Source organism: Culicoides brevitarsis, chromosome 2 (genome assembly GCF_036172545.1).
Source record: "Culicoides brevitarsis isolate CSIRO-B50_1 chromosome 2, AGI_CSIRO_Cbre_v1, whole genome shotgun sequence".
Classification (NCBI taxonomy): Eukaryota; Metazoa; Arthropoda; class Insecta; order Diptera; family Ceratopogonidae; genus Culicoides; species Culicoides brevitarsis.
Window position 1 is genome coordinate 42050758 of NC_087086.1, and position 21438 is coordinate 42072195.

At 32.5% G+C, this 21438-nt stretch overlaps 4 protein-coding genes across 4 annotated transcripts; 1 reads left to right on the forward strand and 3 right to left on the reverse strand.

The window, feature by feature from the left end:
- Positions 1-2090: 2090 nt before the first annotated feature.
- On the forward strand, positions 2091-4666 carry LOC134831030 (solute carrier family 53 member 1). The gene is made up of 5 exons (XM_063844664.1): positions 2091-2206; positions 2480-3516; positions 3576-3925; positions 3986-4155; positions 4215-4666. Exons 1-5 carry the CDS (start codon positions 2138-2140, stop codon positions 4590-4592), a joined length of 2004 nt encoding a protein of 667 aa, XP_063700734.1. The 5' UTR covers positions 2091-2137; the 3' UTR covers positions 4593-4666.
- Positions 4159-7254, reverse strand: LOC134829187 (electroneutral sodium bicarbonate exchanger 1-like). The gene is made up of 2 exons (XM_063842185.1): positions 4673-7254; positions 4159-4609 (listed from the first exon to the last, which is right to left on the reverse strand). Exon 1 carries the CDS (start codon positions 7252-7254, stop codon positions 4729-4731), a length of 2526 nt encoding a protein of 841 aa, XP_063698255.1. The 3' UTR covers positions 4159-4609; positions 4673-4728.
- Positions 7255-7434: 180 nt separating this feature from the next.
- Positions 7435-10058, reverse strand: LOC134829188 (electroneutral sodium bicarbonate exchanger 1-like). Its single transcript, XM_063842186.1, has 2 exons — positions 8496-10058; positions 7435-8439 (listed from the first exon to the last, which is right to left on the reverse strand). The coding sequence occupies exons 1-2, from the start codon at positions 10056-10058 to the stop codon at positions 7435-7437; spliced, it is 2568 nt and encodes an 855-aa protein (XP_063698256.1).
- A 1655-nt stretch (positions 10059-11713) lies between these two features.
- Positions 11714-21280, reverse strand: LOC134829190 (uncharacterized). The gene is made up of 9 exons (XM_063842187.1): positions 21193-21280; positions 18691-18811; positions 17624-17709; positions 16630-16725; positions 16501-16563; positions 16243-16326; positions 13541-13679; positions 12955-13188; positions 11714-11757 (listed from the first exon to the last, which is right to left on the reverse strand). Exons 1-9 carry the CDS (start codon positions 21265-21267, stop codon positions 11714-11716), a joined length of 942 nt encoding a protein of 313 aa, XP_063698257.1. The 5' UTR covers positions 21268-21280.
- Between the last annotated feature and the right edge of the window lie 158 nt (positions 21281-21438).

Sequence of the window (21438 nt, forward strand, 5' to 3'; positions counted from 1 at the left end):
CAAGATTTGACAAAATTTGCTTTGACACAGTTTTTGACACAGTTTTTGACATAGTTTTTGTCTTGATTTAGTTTTTAAAATAAAACTATGTCAAAGGAAAAAAATTTTTTCAGTTTCATTTTTTTGGCAGTTTTGAGTTATAAAATGATTAAAAATGATAAATTAGAGTCCTCTGACAAATTTTTATCCATTTGGAGCAAGATTTGACAAAATTTGCTTTGACACAGTTTTTGACACAGTTTTTGACATAGTTTTTGTCTTGATTTAGTTTTTAAAATAAAACTATGTCAAAGGAAAAAAAATTTTTCAGTTTCATTTTTTTGGCAGTTTTGAGTTATAAAATGATTATAAATGATAAATTAGAGCCCTCTGACAAATTTTTATCCATTTGGAGCAAGATTTGACAAAATTTGCTTTGACACAGTTTTTGACATAGTTTTTGTCTTGATTTAGTTTTTAAAATAAAACTATGTCAAAGGAAAAAAATTTTTTCAGTTTCATTTTTTTGGCAGTTTTGAGTTATAAAATGATTAAAAATGATAAATTAGAGCCCTCTAACAAATTTTTATCCATTTGGAGATTTGCTTTGACAATTTTTATCCATCTTTGACAAATTTTTATCCATTTGGAGCAAGATTTGACAAAATTTGCTTTGACACAGTTTTTGACACAGTTTTTGACATAGTTTTTGTCTTGATTTAGTTTTTAAAATAAAACTATGTCAAAGGAAAAAATTTTTTTCAGTTTCAATTTTTTGGCAGTTTTGAGTTATAAAATGATTATAATTAGAGCCCTCTGACAAATTTTTATCCATTTGGAGCAAGATTTGACAAAATTTGCTTTGACACAGTTTTTGACACAGTTTTTGACATAGTTTTTGTCTTGATTTAGTTTTTAAAATAAAACTATGTCAAAGGAAAAAAAAATTTCAGTTTCATTTTTTTTGGCAGTTTTGAGTTATAAAATGATTAAAAATGATAAATTAGAGTCCTCTGACAAATTTTTATCCATTTGGAGCAAGATTTGACAAAATTTGCTTTGACACAGTTTTTGACACAGTTTTTGACATAGTTTTTGTCTTGATTTAGTTTTTAAAATAAAACTATGTCAAAGGAAAAAATTTTTTTCAGTTTCATTTTTTTGCAGTTTTGAGTTATAAAATGATTAAAAATGATAAATTAGAGTCCTCTGACAAATTTTTATCCATTTGGAGCAAGATTTGACAAAATTTGCTTTGACACAGTTTTTGACACAGTTTTTGACATAGTTTTTGTCTTGATTTAGTTTTTAAAATAAAACTATGTCAAAGGAAAAAATTTTTTTCAGTTTCAATTTTTTGGCAGTTTTGAGTTATAAAATGATTATAAATGATAAATTAGAGCCCTCTGACAAATTTTTATCCATTTGGAGCAAGATTTGACAAAATTTGCTTTGACACAGTTTTTGACACAGTTTTTGACATAGTTTTTGTCTTGATTTAGTTTTTAAAATAAAACTATGTCAAAGGAAAAAAAAATTTTCAGTTTCATTTTTTTGGCAGTTTTGAGTTATAAAATGATTAAAAATGATAAATTAGAGTCCTCTGACAAATTTTTATCCATTTGGAGCAAGATTTGAAAAAAATTGCTTTGACACAGTTTTTGATTGTTATTTTTTGTAAAAAATTGCAATATGTCAAACTTATTGAAAAACAGCTAAAAAAAACTTGATTTCTTAAGATTTAAATTTTTTTTTTTATTTTAAAAAATTTTGTACTTTATTTTTGATTTTCATTTGAAACGGCCTTAATTAAAATTGTTTTTTAAAATATGAATGTATATTAATTTTGTAATGATGCTGCCAGAATTTGGCATTAAATAAATAAATAAATAAAATAAAATTTAAGAATGTTTGCGATTTTCTTTTTTTTTTTTTTTTTTTTTTGAGTAAATATTGAAAAAATTGCCATCTCTAATCTCAATTCGCAACTACAGCTCAATTCTTATTGGAATTTCCCATGTAATGTCGTCACAAATGAAAATTCCATTCCATTTTTACGTCAGTCGTCAATCAATTTCTCTACAATCAACACTTTAAATCCTTGCGACAAACAATAAATGCGAATTTTCCTGCTTTCCTGTCGTCTGTTTTTCGTGAAATGAAGTTTGCTGAACACCTGAGTGCTCACATCACGCCAGAATGGAGAAAACAATACATAAATTACGAGGTAAGCGCCGAAAAATCCAAAAATTTCTCTCAATGTCATTAGAAAATTGTTTGGATATTTTTCGGAAAATTATGCGCGCGCACGTTTTTCATTTTCATCTGTCACAAACCATTTTCTCGTGCGTTCCGAATCAGATGTTATTGTTTTTTGTTGATAAACAATACAATTGTATGTGTCGTAAAATGTGCCGGCATCGCGTATATGCATCGACACACATTACGTTCATTCATAAAAATCGATCATTCATGACTTTTGTTTGTCTTTTCGTTACAGGAGATGAAATCTTTGTTGTACACAGCTGTCGAACAATCCCCTTCAGGCGACGTAATTGATCCAGAAATCCTCACACGATACTTTGCCAAGTTTGACGAGCAGTTTTTTCACTTTTGCGACAATGAACTTGCCAAAATCAACACTTTTTACTCGGAAAAGCTCGCAGAAAGTACTCGCAAATTCGCGAATCTCCGAAGCGAATTGGCGGAAGCACAAATTGAAGCGATGCCGGAGAAGGAAAAAGCTCGTTTTCGTAAACCTTTGATAGCAAGGCGTAAAGATCATCCCGTGAGGAAGGCACAAGAATTGAAATTAGCATTCAGCGAGTTTTACTTGAGCCTCGTATTGCTGCAAAATTATCAAAATTTGAATTTTACGGGATTTCGGAAGATTTTGAAGAAACATGATAAGTTGTTATCAGTAGATTTTGGGGCAAGATGGCGACAGGAACACGTCGAACAATCACATTTTTACACAAATAAGGATATTGACAGGTTAATTAATGAGACTGAACAAATAGTGACGGAAATCGAAGGAGGCAATCGTACAAAAGCGATGAAACGGTTGAGAGTTCCGCCGCTTGGAGAGCATCAAAGTGCATGGACAACCTTCAAAGTTGGGCTATTTAGCGGAGCATTTTTCGTATTAATTGTAGCTGTTATTCTTTCGACGCTCTTTTACAATCACGCAACAGATGAAAATTTTCGGGTTGCGATTCGACTTTATCGAGCGCCGTTTCTCGTGATACTTTTCTTGTTCTTCTGGTCAATTAATGTTTACGGTTGGCGCTCATCTGGCGTGAATCACGTTCTCATTTTCGAGATCGATCCGCGAAATCATTTGTCGGAACAACATATTATGGAATTAGCTGCTATATTTGGAGTCGTTTGGAGCTTAAGTGTTTTGTCATATCTCTATAGCGATGTGTTGGGTATCCCTGCTTATATTAATCCATTGATAATGTACGTTGTTTGTTTAGCATTTTTGTTCAATCCGACAAAGACAATGCGACATGAGGCACGTTTTTGGACAATAAGGTAAGAAATTTTTTGAAAAATTTAAGTTTTTTTATCTGATAATTTTAATTTTTTCACAGAGTTGTAAGTCGAGTACTCACAGCGCCCTTTTGGTTCGTCAATTTTGCCGATTTTTGGGTTGCTGATCAGTTAAATAGCATCGTGCCAGCTTTCCTTGACATCGAGTTCTTCTTTTGCTTTTACTCAACGAACAGTAATTGGCGTAAAGTCGATGCGGATAGCGTTTGTTTGAGTGATACGAGTATTCGTCGAACGATTGTTGCCTTATTACCTGCGTGGTTTCGATGTGCTCAATGCCTTCGTCGATATAAAGACACGCGAGAAGCGTTTCCTCACTTAGCTAATGCCACGAAATACGCTACTTCATTTTTTGTCGTCATTTTTTCGTCAATTGCTTCATTAACTTCAGGTAAGTTTTTATAATTTTTTGTAATGAAGAAATTTTACGAAAAAAAAAAAATATTTTTAGACTATTATGAGAAATCTGTGCAGAATCCATGGTTCTATTTGTGGATAATAGCATCGATAGTTTCATCCTTTTATGCTTATACGTGGGATATAAAGATGGATTGGGGACTTTTTGATCCAAAAGCGGGCGATAATACGTTTTTGCGAGAGGAAATTGTATATAGCTCAAATGTGAGTTTCATATTTTGCATAAAATATTTGAAATTTTAATGAAATTTTTTAATTTTTAGGCCTTTTATTACTTTGCCATAATCGCAGACCTCATACTTCGTTTCCTTTGGACATTGTCAATAAGTTTAATTGAAGTTGGATATACGAGTCGAGAGACAATGATAACTTGTTTGAGCCCCGTTGAAGTTTTTCGTCGTTTCGTATGGAATTTCTTCCGTTTGGAGAACGAACATTTGAATAATTGTGGTAAATTTCGTGCTGTACGAGATATTTCTGTTGCTCCAATGGATAGCAGTGATCAGGAAAAGATCATTCGGATGATGGATTGTGATGACGGAGTCGTAAATCGACGAAAAACAATTGGCGGAAGACAAAAAAGTGTCGAGCATCGTGTACGAATCAATGTTGAAGACTCACAAGATGACTTTGATCTATGAGGAAACGGGGGTTAAAGCTAAAATATTCCAAAAAATGTATTTAGTTTTAAGTTTTTAAGTGTAAATACAAACAAACTCACATAGAATATTTTATTTTGGGTAAGATAATTCAATATTTTAGATAATTTTGTGTAATTTAGTGAACCATAACCTTTCTTCTGATAGTTGTTGGAACGCGATTTGCCATAATATAAGACTTTCCTCGTCTCTTTCGGGTAGTTTTGGGTAACAAATCATCCAATGCTCTCAATTCCTCTTGCGAGAAGCAATTTTCAAGACATTTTCTTGTCACAACCATGATAATTAAACATGCAGGGAACAACAATGCTGTTTCGCTAAAGGATTTTACAGCCCACAAAAGTGCAAAAGTCGCAAATTGAGCGATTGTGAAGAGATGAACTCGTTTTAACGACACTTTACGTAGGAACGGATAATCTGGCATGTATTTCACAGGCATGAAAAACAGCAAAATGCGTTGAGTCAATTGAAGTTTCGTAATTGAAGTTACTCCCATGTACAAAAAGACGCCATAAAGTACGGGCATTGGGACATGTTTCAACAAAGGCGACAAAAAAATTGATGCTCCCAACAAAATTGAAACCAAAATATGCGTCAATCTTTGTTCATTGTGTCCGATGAATTGTTGCATTGCGCCGGGAGCTGTTGGAGGTCTTTCAATGCGGAGGGATTGTAAATGACCAATACTTAGTAGAATTGCTGCATTAAACCATGGCAATCCGAAAATGGAGTTCACGAAAATTAAGATTGTGATGAGAAATAAATCCAAATGATATCCAACGCCCTTCCGCAAGAGATTATCTTTACGACAAATGACGGAAATCGTGATCTGGTTGTTCATAAAGACCAAAATTGTAGCTACAATTGCAGGAACGATAGCAGCAAACGGACAATACCATGGATTTTTTTCGTGAAATGGGGAAATTATCCATCCTCGAGTCGGTAATGTCGGGCTAAATCCATCGGGAATGGGAAGTTTGTCAGTTTCGAGTCCCATGAGGAAATCTATGATGCACATAACGAGCACAGTACCAAAAACAGCAAATTCACTGATGATCGAACGCAGTTTAAAGGCGAAAAATGTTGTATTTTTGAAGTTTGTCAGCACAAGAGCGATGGCACATGTAAAAACAACCAAAACAAGTGACATCAAAAAACTTGAAGGATCATAACTTTCAACATTCAAGCAATCTGTTGCGTTTCGCGTGTCGTTTAAGGCTTCATTACAATATGTAACGTTGTCGTAATCGATAAACATGAAGTCAAACACGCGCTCTTTTCCGATTTTTTTCAGATATTTCATCGGTGTCGTGATGAAAATTGCACAAACGACTAACGCGAAACTTTCTTCGGTGAATCTCGTTACATAACTCATCAAAGCACTTGCATCTGTAGCAACGAGAATCATTAAAAGTATCGTTACCCACATGCCAATCCAGAAACGTAACGTAATGTAATCCCATCCAAGAGCGACACACATCTCAAAAACAATTGATTCGTATATCATCATGGGTCCCGTTGATCCGAGCAACGACAAAGGTTGTCCCGAAAATAACCCATAAATAATTCCGTTTGCGAAAGCGCCTGCAATCGACTCTATCGCTGCCATATTATTTCCCGTGCCTTTCGCCAATAATCCTCCGAAAGTAATAAGTGCTGTGAGACACGCGAAATACATAAAAAGTGTAGAGGATATCACTTGCGTCGAGCATAATCCAGAAAAATCGGATTTGTAAAATGGGAGTTTGCGTTTTACATCGCGAATTAATCCGCCGAAACACTCGCCTGTTCGTACGAGTCCCGAATCCTCACGAAATTGATAATTTTCTTCGTTCTGAAGCTCAACAGTGTCTTCCTCGAGGAAATTTGCGCCTTCTTCAATAGCTGAGGGCGAGATTCGTGTCTTCGGATTCCACACAGGCGGTAAGATGAAACATTTTCTCAAATACAAATCAATTTCTACATTCATGCGATACAAATTTGTCTCTTCATAGCAAAATCGTAAAAAGTCGGAATCCGTTATTAACGCTCCAAATGCCCTTCCGATGTCGTTGCTGCTCGTATCGCCATCATGATTTGTCAAATAGATGAAAACGAATCTCGTGGGAATTGCAACTTCGACAAGTTCATTCATTATGATGGCATTTTTTAAGCGAATAAAGACACAAATGGGCTTTACGAGTCCCTTTATTTCGCCGCTCAGTATAGCACAAGCTTCCATGCCTTCGGGTAATTTGCTCTCAAAACGTCTATTGGAGGATTTTTTCTTCTGTGCTAACGTCGCTTGATGCAAATGCGGCAACATAAGCATTTCCCGTAACACTTGAATGTCAATTGAGGACATGCGTCCCTCGTCAATTAAAGTTGCAATGAGTTGATTGATTAAATCAATGTAATTGGAGCACTCGATGTCGCACAACACATACCCGTACGTTAAGACATCTGTGATTTTTTGAATTGCCATGACACTCATTACGGGCAAATATGGCTTTGACCATTTATTGGAGCCATTCTCGACATTTTCCTCGAAACGGATCCAACGAGAGGTTTCTGCCCAATCGAGACGAGCCAAATGTTGTTGCTCGACAAAAATTTGGTATGTCAGTTTTTGCTCATTTTCTGTCGAATCGGCGGAAAAAGACATGATGATGCGAAGCGCACGAAGCGTGAAATATTACTAAACTCACTCAAATCGGATTTAACAAGAAAGCAAAAAGTAAACATTCTATGATAAAAAGATTAACGCGACACAATTGTTCCGTCGATATTTCTAATTAGCGACTTATTATTGTGACAATCTCGCTAAAATTTTCCACAAATTTATTCAAAATATTTGATCATTTTTTGTCTTAATGCTACTGATACTCATTCTATGGATCCGATGAATCGCTTTTTTCACATTCATGAACGTTTCGGGCGGATTTCTCGCGAATTGATATACCGTTTTGCGTGGTCTCGGCGTCGAATGCGGCAAATACTCGTCCAACATCCTCAATTCGTCTTGCGAAAAGTACTTTTCGAGAAATTGACGCACGTAAATCATGAAAACCAACACGACGGGAAACAATAATGCCGTTTCTCTGAAGGATTTTAAAATCCACAAAAGCACAAAGGTAGAAAATTGCGTGAGAGTGTAGATATGAACGCGTTTTAGCGACACTCTTCGCAAAAATGGATAATCTGGCATGTATTTGACAGGCATGAAGAATAATGCGAGTCTGTGTAAAATTTCCAATTTCTTAATTGACGACACTCCGAGATACAAAAAGACGCCATACAACACAGGCATCGGCACGAAACGCAATAAAGGCGTCAAAAATACCGAAGCTCCGAGCAAAAGTGACACAAGTAAGCCTGAAAGTCGTTGTTCGATAAAACCTTGAAATTTCATTTTCGCTCCGGGTGCTTCGGGAGCTTTTTCTACTTTTAAAGCTTCGAGATGTCCCATACTCAATAAAACAGCAACGTTGAACCATGGAAGCCCAAAAATAGAATTCACAAAAACAATTACGGTAATGAGGAATAAATCCAAATGGAAGCCGACGCCCTTTTTCAGTTTGTTTTCCTTGCGACAAATGATCAAAACTGTTATCTGGTTGCCCAAAAAGATCAAAATTGTCGCTACAATGCCCGGGATGATAGCAGCAAATATCGACCATGTTGGATTTTTTTCGTGTGTTGGCGGAATAAACCATCCTCGTTCATTGCTTGTTGGATTTAAGCCTTCTGGAGTGCGAAGTTTGTCTGTTTTGAGTCCCATGAAGTAATCAAAGCCCGACATCAAAACAATTGTAGCAAAAACAGCAAATTGCCCGATCATGACACGCACCTAAAACGAGATGATTTGTTTGGTTTACGTGACAAAAAATTAAATTTTTTACTCACGCGATAAGCGAAAAAGGGTGTTGACTTGAAATTTGTCAAAAAAATCGCAAGGAGACACGTAAAAACAACCAAAATCATCGACATCAAAAAAGTCGCTTCATCTTTTTCCGTTTCAATACATTCTTGTAGCTCCAATGTCGTAGCATTCGCCTTGTTTGCGCAATTTAATTCTACATCAAACACCTTATCTCTGCCCTTTTTAATTAAATAATTTACTGGAGTGGAAATGTAAATAGCGCATACCATCATCGAGAAACTGTCTTCGGTGAAACGCGTTACGAAGCTCATCAGTGCACTCGCATCTGTCGCAACGAGTATCAGCAAGAACAAACTTGCCCACATTCCAATCCAAAAACGGAATGTCATATAATCGAAGCCGAATTGTTCACAAAGGTCAAAAACGATCGTTTCGTAGATGAGAATTGGTCCTGTCGCTGCGAGCAACGATAAGGGTTGTCCCGAAAACAAAGCATACATAACTCCGTTGATTAAAGCTCCCATGATACATTCGATGGCGGCGAGATTATTATTTGTCGCTTTTGCGAGCAGTCCTCCGAAAGTTATGATCGCTGTGAGACACGCAAAGTACATGAAAAGTACCGTCGAGATGATCTGAGGATTGAAAAGTCCTTTAAAATCCGACAAATAATGCGGAGCTTTTCTTCGTATGTCGCGAACGAAGCCTCCGAAGATGATTCCTGAACGTACAAGTCCATTTTGACTTCGAAATTCCAAATTTTCTTGCTCTTCGAGAGTTATCGACTCAAGTTCATCATATTGTCTTGGATCGGAAATCGTTTGGGGATCAATTCGAGTGTTGTGATCCCATAACGGAGGTAAAACGCAACATTTGGCGAGATATTTTTTGATTTCTTTCTCAAAGCCATCCAAATGGGGATGTTTATAACAATAGTCGAGAAAGTCTCGATCAGTAATTAATGCTGCGAAAGCTCTTCCAACTTCTTCTGCGTTAACGCCTTGTGTCGTATTCGACACGTAAATCATAATAAACTTCGTTGGAACTTCAATTTCCGTCAATTCTTTAAAATATTTCGGTTCATGCAAACGGATGAAAACACAAATGGGCTTACTCAGTTCCTCACAAACGCCCGTGAGGATCGAAGCAGCTCTCACAGCTTTGATTTTTTGCCCGAATCGTTTATTACTTCCTTTATCTTTCGTCAAATCGGGTTGATGAACGTGCTCATAACCCAAAATACGTTTCAAGCATTTCAGGTCATCGACATTTCGTTCGTTATTTGTGTCAAGTCGTATCTTCGAAATGAGTTCCTGATACGTTTCGGGATGCATTTCCGTAAAAATGTTCTCTTGACACAAATTCAGAGACATTACTTTGACCGCAGGCAAATATACAATCGGCAAAAATGGATGACTCCATTTGTTGGAACCTTCTTCGATGCATTCCTCGTAGATCAACCAACGTGATGTCTCTTCCCATTTTTTGGTTACGGCATTGAGATGTTGTTGTTCCACGAAAACTTGTTTCTTGTTCGTGTTTGTTTCAAATGATTTTTCTTGTTCAAGTTCAATGTCGCGACTCATTTTTTTCTTTGATCCGCTTTAACGATCGATCTATCCTAGACTGAATGAATCGACGTGACTTTTTATACTATTATCATCATCAGACACGAGTCTCTTAATTTATTTGTGGTTGTGTATTTGAGCAACATCGTAAATCGATTAATGGCAGAAATTTTTTAAATTCTAAAATGAAGAAAAAAATAAAGGCGATAAAAATTATTTACAGTGTGATACGGAATTATCTTGTATTCACACACATTGTTTATACTATTCTTCTTTAATTAATTCACAACAGATTCTTTCTATGAGATAGAATGACAGAATTAACAAATTGGTGATAATTGTAGAGCGTTTCAGTTTTTGTATCTATTTTTAAAGGTCTATCTCGCATTCTAATTGTTACTGTCCAAAAATTCTAATTAACGTGCGTGCGATAATTACGCGAATTTGTTAATGTTTTTAACGCATTTTAGGGTTCATTCAATTAACTTGTTTTTTTTTAAACTTAAAATAGCTTAAGTCAATAATCTTCAGTAAGTTAAAGCTTAAAAGTAAACTTAAAATTTTTCAATTAAAAAAAAAAATTTCAAAAAGTTAAAAATAAATTTCAAAAAAAAAAAAATTATTTATTTAAATTTATAAATTAATTTAAAAGTTTAAAAAATTATTTTTAAACGTGCAAATTAAAATATTGTTCATTTGGAAAATTTTCTACAAAAAAATGCATTTTTTAATTCTGAATTTTAACACATTTTAGTTAATCAGTTGCTAATGAAAAAAACTTACCTCAAACAAGAAATTTAAAAAATTTCCTTTATTATTAAAATTATTTTTTTTTCTTTATTTTAACATAAATATTTGTTTACAGCCTCAAATACAATAATTAATAATATATTTTTTTTCTTATTTTATAATTTTTTTGTCTATGAGACATTTTTTCCATTATTTTTTTTTTAATATGACTTTCATTACAAAAAACCTTAAAATTATTTTTTTTTATAACTTTATTTATTTTAATTGTAATTTTCTTTGAAGTATACAAATTTTACACACTCACAAAACTTATGTTAAAAATATAAACAGGGACGAAACCTGTATTTTTAAGCTCTTTACTCGGTTTTGTTAATTAATTCCTCATTTTAATGCTTTAAATCCTCATTTTATATTTTGTACTGGTCCAGTGTGTCGTTATAATTATTTCCTTTAAAGTTGTTTATTTTTTGAGAGATCATTAAAAATATAAGAATTAAAGTGTTTCCTCAAGTGTGGATCAAAATAAAACAATAAATTAAACATTTCAATTCGGTCTTTGAATAAATTATCCCATCTTCGCTCTATAATTGTTGGGAATTTATTCATCGTTCTGTTTTTTGACCCTTTTTCTCTTTTTTACGTAGATAACAAAATATGACAAAAATTGAGATGAGAAGTAAAGGAGGAGGATTTTTTTTAAATATTTATAAGTTGTTTTTTTGTTTCTTCTGTAAACTGAATTCTTCCTTCCATTTTTCATTTACATGGCGTTCGTTCCATCATCGTCAAACAATTCGCGTCACGAGAAAATTAAATTATTATCTCCTAAATAGACTTGTTAATGCTGAAACGTGATCCTCTTTTTGGTTTCGTCGTTCTGTCGCTGCGAAATGTTGCAAAAGTTGTTTAATCGAATTCGGAATTCATTGGTTTTGCTCTTGCCATGATATTATGTCCTCACTGTATTCTGCAAAGAAATAAAATAAAAAAGATGAAAATAATAATAAAAAGAGATTATAAAGGAGATTTTTCTGCGAAGGGATGTGAAATGAGATTAAGTGAATGGAGCAATGACAAACAATAACGGATAGACATCGTTAGAGGAGACAATTTGTTTGCGAAATGCAACACGCAGACACAACGTAAGAAGATTTACAGTTTTGCACTAGTTATCATCAAAAGAATAATTTATTGTATGATAATGATAAAATAATGTAAAAGAGAATTCATAATGGAAATTATTTATTATTTCCTAATAATACTTTTAAAAAGGAAGGGGAATTGATATTTTGTCTTGTTCGATAAGAAAAATAGGAAAAACTATAAAGTGCATCTAATTATTCATTATTTCGTGGAAAATTCTCCATTTAAGAGTTGAGTTCAAAGCAACATTATGAAAAATATTGCAATTTAAGTCATTACAATTTATTTATTTTTTTATTTTTCTTACATTATATTTTTGTTAAAAATTTATATCTGTACTATATGTATATATATTAATAAACTTATTAAGTATAATATATAACATATATATTTTAAACAAAAAAAATAATAATAATAAAATAAAATTATTTAAGATAATTTTTTTTTTGTAAATCTAAATGTTGCAATTAAGGCCATTACAATTAAAAAAAATATTTTCGAATTTTTTTTTTTTTTTGTTAAAAATGTTTATGTATACAATAAGAATAATTATATTGAATTTATTATATATAATATACATAAATATAAATTTTTAACAAAAAAATTATATGAAATAAGATTTTTTTTTTGTAATTGTAATGCTTAAATATGTTAATTATAAAATTATATTATAGTATTTAATATACATTAATCTTAATTTTGTTAAAAAATAAAAAAAAATTTCTTCAAAGTTCTAAAGAAAAATTTTTAACTTTCAAACAAACAAATAGATGCGCAACAAAGAAATATATTCATGAAATATTTCTCAAACTTTCAATTGTTTGAAAGAAAATCGAGAACATTCTTGATGGTTGTATTGGTCTGAAATTGCTTTGGTTTCGAAAATCAATTCCAATCAAAGATATTGAAGGAAATTATTTACTCTATATAAATTTTCCTTTTACCATTTGCAGTAAACAAAGTGCAAACGACAGAAATCATGCATCAAGACAAAACGTACACGAGAGACACAAAAACCTACCTGGCAACGTGTCAATCATGATAACTTTATTTCCGTTCGAAGTCTGATTCGTGGCACATTTGTACATCATCACTTTTGGCTCGACACTGATGAGATTTGTCTTTTTCGACTCATCATCGGGAAAATTGACGTGTTTCGACTTCTTCAGTACGAACAAACGTGCCTGTCGTTGTTGTTGTTGCTGTTGCTGATATGGCGGTACTTTATCATTGTTCTTCTTCGAATGTGCTGAATCTGTATCGAATCGAAATGATTTCAATGTTATTCCATGCGACGAGCAAATTTCAAGAGGATTGGTCATTTTTCTCGGGAAATCGTTTATTTGCATTTGGCATCATATGTCCGTTCATTAATTTGTTTTGGAATAAAAACACGCATGGAAATCGGGTGATTGATGGCTTTACTAAACAGAACATCCGAAATAACAAGAACTACTTAGACAGATAGAGTCGAATGATGGAAGATGATCGCTCATTACCAAACGGGATTAATATTGGCAAAAATAACGGAAAACACTCAAAAACATCGAGAAATGGATTCGAGCAGGGGTCTCTAATCTAAATGGGCAACGTGCACAAATACTTACTTAAACTGCCATTTAAGGGCTCTTCGGGTATCAAACTGCAATGCGTGTGAGGACAAATTATCGGACTCAGCATATTTCTGCTTTGACGAATGTTGTTCAAGCATGTCGTAGATGGGGCAATGTAATGCACGTTGTCTGTCTGTAAAAAGAAGCAAAACACAAAAAATTAATGGAAAAGTTAATTTTACCTTGTCTGTCACATTTCGTGTCAAAGAAAGGGAAAAATGTGGGAGAGACATCCATTCGCTTAATTTTTGTCTCGAGGTCTAGACGACGACACATCGTGACACTTGAGCTCAGATATAAAATATTAACAACAAATAATCGTACAGATTGAAACTTTATTGTCTTGCGACACATATCTCCACGTTATTGTCGTTGAAAGTTGTCGCAAGCATGCACGAGAGATAATAATCTTGTAAATTTCGCGTTGTCATGCCGTTCTGTTTTTGGGAAAACGAGAAAATATAATCCTGTTAGTGGCAAGTAAACAAGAAAGATTAATACTTCTGAAATATTTTGCAGAAAACCCGACATTTGTGTATTGTTTTATTGTGACACGTTCTCATTCTCTGCGAAAATCACGCAAATTCCATGCTAAATAACCGGCAAAGCCTCGTCAAGTGTGAAACGACGACGGGGAAAAGTCCTATTTTTGCACAAATGAGGGTTGTAAAACAAAAGAAGCACGTGCTGTAATTAATCTTCATTGTTCGCAAAATAAATTTGTGGCAAATTGTCGTATTAAATATGGGTTGACGTCTGACTCTTTACCACTCGGAAACTTTTTTTTTACCTATATAAAACTTTTCCCTAAAAAAAGGAACATATGTAAATATAAAATAACTCAATATCCGAGTATTTTGCTGCCAGACATGATTTTCCTCCGAACAAAAGGAAAATATGTTTGTCAGCAAGCAAACTTAAGCATCTGAACTCACATCAGGTATTTGTTATGTTTATTAAATTTTGAACATTTTTTTTCTATTTCGTTACAGAATGAACAGACAAAGCAGCTTTGTAACAGATTTAGGTCAATTTTGTGTGTTTCAACAGAGATAGAGAGAAAAACATTTTTTTTATCATGTTCATTGTACGAGTCGTCGTGCAGATTTATGAAAACTTAATCATGCGACAAGTTTCTGAGAAGAGAACATTTGTGGAAACAATCATAAACAACAGACGCAGTTGCGTGTGAAAAGATGAGCCCGCAAAAAACTTGCCATGCATTGATATGGAAAAAGATCCAGATCTCATGTCAAAAAACTTTAACCCACACTAAAAACGAAAAAGAAACGTTGAACTGGATGAATATTTACCAAACATGTCGGTTGTCAGGATTGAAAATACATAAAAAATGTTCAATGACAAAAGCAAATATTGATGAATCGGCAGAAAAATGATAAATAACAGATAAGTTTGCAAACAAAAATAGAAAAAAAAACAGCAATCAATAAGTCGTCTCTATGTTATCCATTAAAATCTGTTCTAAATAATGAGAGGCATGATGATGAGTGATGTACATGAAATCCGAACTAATTAGACAGCGTAATGCACGAAGGCATGAGTAATTATCACCTGAGGACCTTTTGAAGGAATGCTCATTTGAAACTTTTCCCAATAAAAATCTAAATTTAAACAAATCCTGAAACAACATAAACAACACTCTGCCTATGGTTATAGAAGAATGAATTTTGTTTGCTATTCAATATTAGTTTTCGGTTCGAAGTTTCTATAGATTCACATATTTGCGGAGAATGGTAAAGTATAAAACAAATGGGATGCAAAAAAAAACATTTTTCCTAATTAAAAATTTGAAATGTTTGTAGGTCTAATATTGATTCGGAATCGAATGGGAGATGAGACGATTGGAAATTTGATGCAAACTTATGTTATTAAAAAATATTCCATAGTAGGTTTCTATTGATTTTTCTTGCAGGCTTAAAAGAGATTGAAATCAGTATATAAATTCCGAAATAAATCAAAAACTGCCAAATGATGAAGAATTACAAACATAAAATTTTAGTGAATTGACCAAAATTGGAAATATTTTCCCTGAAAACGTAAGAAATTATAAATTTATCGGTTAAAAGCCAACATTTTAAACTCTTGGTAAGTAACTTTTGCTCTGTTACACAAAAATTAATCCTAATTTGACCAAATTTCTGCCATTTATGATCACATGCTTGCATTTAAATGAAATATTCTAACCGTTAACTTGCCAATGAACTTGAATTATTTATATTATCGTATAAAAAAAAAACGAAGAAAAAATATTTTGGGTTCTGATTCTGTTTAGTTTTACTCAAACACCTCTTCTCTTTTCGAATATAGACAATTTTTGACGGATCAGGTTTGTGTATCAATAATTTGTGTTATTCCATTTAATCTTCCATGTTAATTTTGCATCAAATGTCTGTTCTTCATAAAGCCATGGAGGTTTCCGTTTTAATCTTTGCAGTAGGAGACTTTGTCGAAATTTATAAAGCAAGGAATTTTTCACTTTTTTCATGCACTTACGATTATGAACTTGAATAAACCTCAACTATTGCATGAGAACTAAATTTATTCAAAATGATAAGACTTTTCTTCTTCAGACACACACCTTGTCATCGCTGCACTTGTAACAAACACCACAAAGGATCTTTATAATAAATTATAATTGAAAAATTTCACATCACATTAGGCAATAAAATACTTACACACGACAATATATTATGAGGTGCGCCTCCTCGACCTGCTTTATATTCTTGATATTGCGATATCACGCAAAGCAAGGAATAAACCTGCAAAGAAATATGACAAAAAATTAATCCCTTGTTTTTGTCGATGACGAGGATTGACTGGAAATGGATATTTAATTGAAAAAAAAATTGAATTAAGGGATTGACTTCGAGGAAAACGGATCAAAGAAAGCTTTGAAGTTGACTTGTTTTTTTTCTCTATAAGCAAATACTTACATTAAGACACATTATGAAAAAGTCTACTGTGAATAATGTTGCTGTCAGTGGCACGAATTCTATCTGTAAATAGAATGGAAAAGTCATCAAATCACACAATGGCTTCAAAGGTAAGAAAATGTCACTCACTTTTGAGTAGGCAACTAAATATACAAAATGACTAAGTTCGACTCCGATATCCGCTATCATCACGAAAATCCAGGGAATCAACAGAACACGCTTATCCTAAAACGAAAAATTAAAATTACTGTAAGTGAAATTTCATAATGGGAAATAATTTACAAAACAAATTTCTTTGCATATTCATGTTGTAAAATGGATATGTGAGTCGGAATAGAGAATATGAATGTGTAATGACATTCCTTTCTTCTTCCTATTCCATGAATGACACGTTAAGCATTCATGTTTTTTGTGCCGAAACACTTTTCGCACACAAAAGACGAAACTTGTTATGAAATTATTTTTAACAACATTCATTCACACTTTTATTTTTTCAGGAGGATGAGGAAATACGATGTAGGAAGCACTCATACTTTGTCGCAAAATTGGCAGAATTTATCAATGAAACCTACATAGTATTCGTTTGGAGCGAAGATTGATTCCCTCGAGTAATAGATGATTGTCAACAAAAGCAATCGATGACAAAATATGTCGAGAATGTAATTTGTATGTTCAAACTTTTGCTGAAAAGTTTCATAAAAACGATTTCGTTCAAGGACAATTTAATCATTAAATACATCAAAAAAGGTATTTTTTTTTTGAAAAAAATCCTTATCATTAAGAAAAAAAAAATATTTTATCATTTAACAGTGAGAAACCAACCACAAATTGCTCTTTAATTGGTTGCTTGGTCAACAAAAAAGGTTCAAAAAGTTGCGGTCGATCGTTTTTTTGTCGTAATTTCAACAACACTCGTCGTGATAAAAGGGATTCTTGGAAGAGAAAATTATGGAAAATATTATGAATTATGACCCAAGATTAATATTCAAAGTATTTGAAGAGCACTTCGCACAAAATACAAGGTATGTGAGTTATGTTTCACAATTACAAGATTCTCAAGTTATTTTTTTTTTCTGTTGAAGGAATTTCCCGTCGTCGACATCAATTTACTTAATTAACTTACCTTTCGTAATCCAATAATGGCGAGTATCGATGATAAAATCCCGAATGCTGCACATGTCAGTAGAAGTACGTTGAATACGAAGGTCGCTGTGTGGAAAGAAGAGAGAGAGATGGAAAAAAGTTTATTAAAAACAATTATTTATTATTTAATTTATTCTGCAAAAAAAGTCAACATCACACTCCTCCGTCATATCCAATATTCATCGAACAAAAATTAATACGATTAAACTTGTACTCGTGTCATTCAGTGACGGATACGAATTTATTCAAGTTTCAATATTCAATTAATTCAAACCAAGCATATTAAAAAAATTTCGGGCTCAGGAGGAATTTAAAAAAATATTTTCCAACACTGTTCGGTTACATCATCATAATTTCTCGACAGTTTCGCACCCACAACGCCAATTATTTCATTTAATTCTGCAATTAATTACTGTTCAAGCGTTTTTTCGACAAAACTTTTGCTTGTTTTTGACGTTCGTCTAAACACATTCAAAATCAGGGAAATTTGATTTTTGTAAAAGGACACCCATTTATTCAAGTGTTAATTTTTGTTTTTGTTCGAAATTCTGAAGAATTTTAATTACAGCCCATGCTCAGTTAATTAGTTCGGGTTTTTTTTTTGTCATATCATATCAAAACAGGTAGAAACTGTGTGGGAACAAAAGTTCGTCAGTAATTCAAAATTTTTATAATTATAAAGTTTTTGCAGTTTTTGTTTTTTATTCGGTTAAATAAGTAATAATGTCGCTACCTCCAATGAAAAGATGAATTTTCCGAGAATTAGTTTATTTTTTTTTTTTTCTCAATATTTTCCTGTTTCGAAGTTATGAACGCCCCTGAAGCAATTTTTCAATTAAAATTCTTGTAAAAAAGGAACAATCTGCCCATAAATAGGTCGAACGCAATCGTAACAAACGTACATCAAGGATTTTTTGTGTTTTTTTTTCCTCTGTCTGTCATAAAAAAGGAACGTCTCAAAATCATTAATCACGAGAATCACGTTTTGATGACCTTCTCACATGAAATATCCGGATAATTTATCATGAAGTAGCAAAATGTACTTACTTGGTGTCATCTCTTGATCAAGAAAACTCTCGCCTTGCGGTTTCGCTACTTCACCTGATATGTATGCCTCATTTTCCAAAACAAAAGTTGTCAGTGTGATACAGGAAATGGAAAAATATGTCTGAAAACGAAAAAAAAATTGATGTATTTTTATTGAATGTTGGTTGAATTCATAAATAATTTATTTATTACGAGAGATGATCGCAAAGAATTGTAAATAAGCTGACCAAAATTTACAAGAGAACTCATTAAATTACTGTTTAATTATTGACTTGAATGTCAATTATTTGAACGAGATTTTAATATTGAATGGCTTCATCGTGCGAACGGCTTATAAAAACACGAGGTAATTTTATTGAATTAAAACGAGATAAAATTTAATTAAAATTATTTTATCACATGTCGAATGGAAATTGTTAAAAAATATTTATGGTATGTGTTTATTTGTCATCGCGTGACACCTTTTATGGAATTTTTTTTTTCATGAATTTATATTTTTATTTATTTTTTTTCAGGAAAAATTTATATGCGAAATTTAATGCGAGGAATTAAAAAAAAAACAATTCCATGAACCGTGCATGTCGGATTCCATCAATTATTGCTAAAAAATATTTGTTTAAATTATTCGAGCAATGTGTAATTGTAATTGTAGTTATCGAAAAATATTCTTGGAAAAGCTGATTTATTCGTGAATTTATGATACCTATATGTTATGATACCAAATTGAATAACTGTCCAATCTGTTTTTAACTGAAATGCTGTTTAAAATTGCCAATCTGTATGAAAAATGCATAAAAGATGAGTAAGCAACGAAATGGACTTTCCTGTAAAACGTTCAATATTTTAACATATGTTGACGTAGAAATCCGATTGCTTCAAGTGACTTGCTAACTCACTCGAATATTGTTTCATTATCCTGCTCGTATGTCATTAACTGATACCGTTCACGATTACCTCTGCGGCATCGTCATTTGAGAGCCATATTTATGTTAATTTAAAAGGAATGTCGTATGATGAGTGACATGTGATGCTTTTAATAGAGTTAAGCAATTACACACAGTTTAACCATTCAATTATGGCACGAGTGACAAGACAATAAATAAAGGTTTTACCGACAATGTCAACTCGCGTTCTTGTCATGAAGAGATAATTGGTGTGTGGTTATCATCCGAAGAGCATGTAAATTGACACCAATTGAAATCTTCGTTTGTGTGCGGATGTGAAACGAAAAAGTACACAAAAAAGCTAAAAAGTTGAAAAGTAATCAAATCTCATATTTTACGCTTTTTTGCTACTTTTGTTTATTATTATGATTATTACCCTCATGATTCGGCAGCGCAGGCAAAATAACACAATAAATTTAAACAATGTTCGTTGCGATGCGACAGACACACAAAAAACAAGGCACTTTGTTAGGATCCGTCTTTTGATGGAATAAACAAACAAACTGCTGATAACAATATTTATTTTCTCCGAGAAGCTGCGTTTTTGAATCCGAGTTATTTGATACTTTTTTCACTTTAATTTGAAGCCGTTTCGGAGAACTTCATCTTAAATTTCGCTGCAAAGGAAGTCATTATTTACCGTTAGTTTGACAATTGTTGTCATTTCCCTCACGAATATCGCAAACAATATTTATCGCTGCAAGACAAACTATTTTTTTTCTCTCGTATTTATTAAATTTACATTTCATTTTCCCCATCTATTTTTACTGCTTGCTGATTATAATGACGATAAAATCGACGACGACGCCACAATTCCCGCAAATTACGAAAATTGCTGCGCGCATGGGGAGCAGTCTGGTCACTCGTTAAAAATTCATTAAAATTTATTCATGGAAATGTCGAATTTGACGAACATCCCTCCCGAAAAAAAAGTCGAATAAATCGATTGGTTAAAATGGCGCAACACGTGTCGGCAGTTAAAATTGGCGCCTTCTATTTATTAAAGCCGTTCCAATTTTTTTTTGATGTTTTTGTCCCAAAATATTTTTTTTTTCAAAATGGGGCAAAATAAAAAAAAAGTTTTGAAATACTTTTTCATATAAAATGACAAAATTTAAACAATTTAAAAATTCATTCTCAAAAATATTTAAAAAAAATTTTTTTCAAAATTGAATTTTTTTTGTTTAATTTTTTAAAATTATTTGAGATTAATTTTAATTTACAAAAAAAGTATTTCAAAAAATCAAACAAAAAAATTTCATAAAAAAAAACTGTCAAAAAATTTTTAAAAAATATTTTTTTTGAAAATATTTTCATAGAAGAAAATTCATGTTAAATTTTGTTTTTCAATATAAAAATTCTTGAAAATTAAAAAAAAAAATTTTTAAATTCCTTGAAAAAATATGAAAAAAATTTTAATGAAATTCTCAAGTTTTTTTTATTTTGCTCCATTCGATTTTTGAAATGGGGCATGGGTTGTCACACAAAAAAAATTTGAAACGGCCTAAAGTACTTTTTTTTTATTTTTAGGATGATGGCATGACAACAAGTTACTTACCATTGTGTATATCACGCTGGCAAAACTTCCTTTCCGTACGGATCTCCAAAAGCAACATGAATGTAAAATAGCCATCGTTCTGTGTTTATTTTGTTTTGTTGGCAGAAAAGCGTCCGAATAACAACTAAATTAACGAGTTTGAAGGACTTTGTTTCACATTATTGCAACATCACACAAATTTTTCGAACATTTGCTCGGAAAATATTATTTTTGTCCTTCATTTAATTGCAAGAAACTCCATAAATT

Coding starts and splice junctions, on each gene's coding strand:
- LOC134831030 (XM_063844664.1), top strand. CDS start 2,138: ATGAAGTTTGCTGAACACCTGAGTGCTCACATCACGCCAGAATGGAGA. Junction 2,207..2,479: donor AACAATACATAAATTACGAG/GTAAGCGCCGAA, acceptor TTTTCGTTACAG/GAGATGAAATCTTTGTTGTA. Junction 3,926..3,985: donor AATTGCTTCATTAACTTCAG/GTAAGTTTTTAT, acceptor AAATATTTTTAG/ACTATTATGAGAAATCTGTG.
- LOC134829187 (XM_063842185.1), bottom strand. CDS start 7,254: ATGTCTTTTTCCGCCGATTCGACAGAAAATGAGCAAAAACTGACATAC.
- LOC134829188 (XM_063842186.1), bottom strand. CDS start 10,058: ATGAGTCGCGACATTGAACTTGAACAAGAAAAATCATTTGAAACAAAC. Junction 8,440..8,495: donor CACCCTTTTTCGCTTATCGC/GTGAGTAAAAAA, acceptor ATCTCGTTTTAG/GTGCGTGTCATGATCGGGCA.
- LOC134829190 (XM_063842187.1), bottom strand. CDS start 21,267: ATGGCTATTTTACATTCATGTTGCTTTTGGAGATCCGTACGGAAAGGA. Junction 16,564..16,629: donor ATTTAGTTGCCTACTCAAAA/GTGAGTGACATT, acceptor TTCTATTTACAG/ATAGAATTCGTGCCACTGAC. Junction 11,758..12,954: donor CATGATTGACACGTTGCCAG/GTAGGTTTTTGT, acceptor ATTTCTTTGCAG/AATACAGTGAGGACATAATA.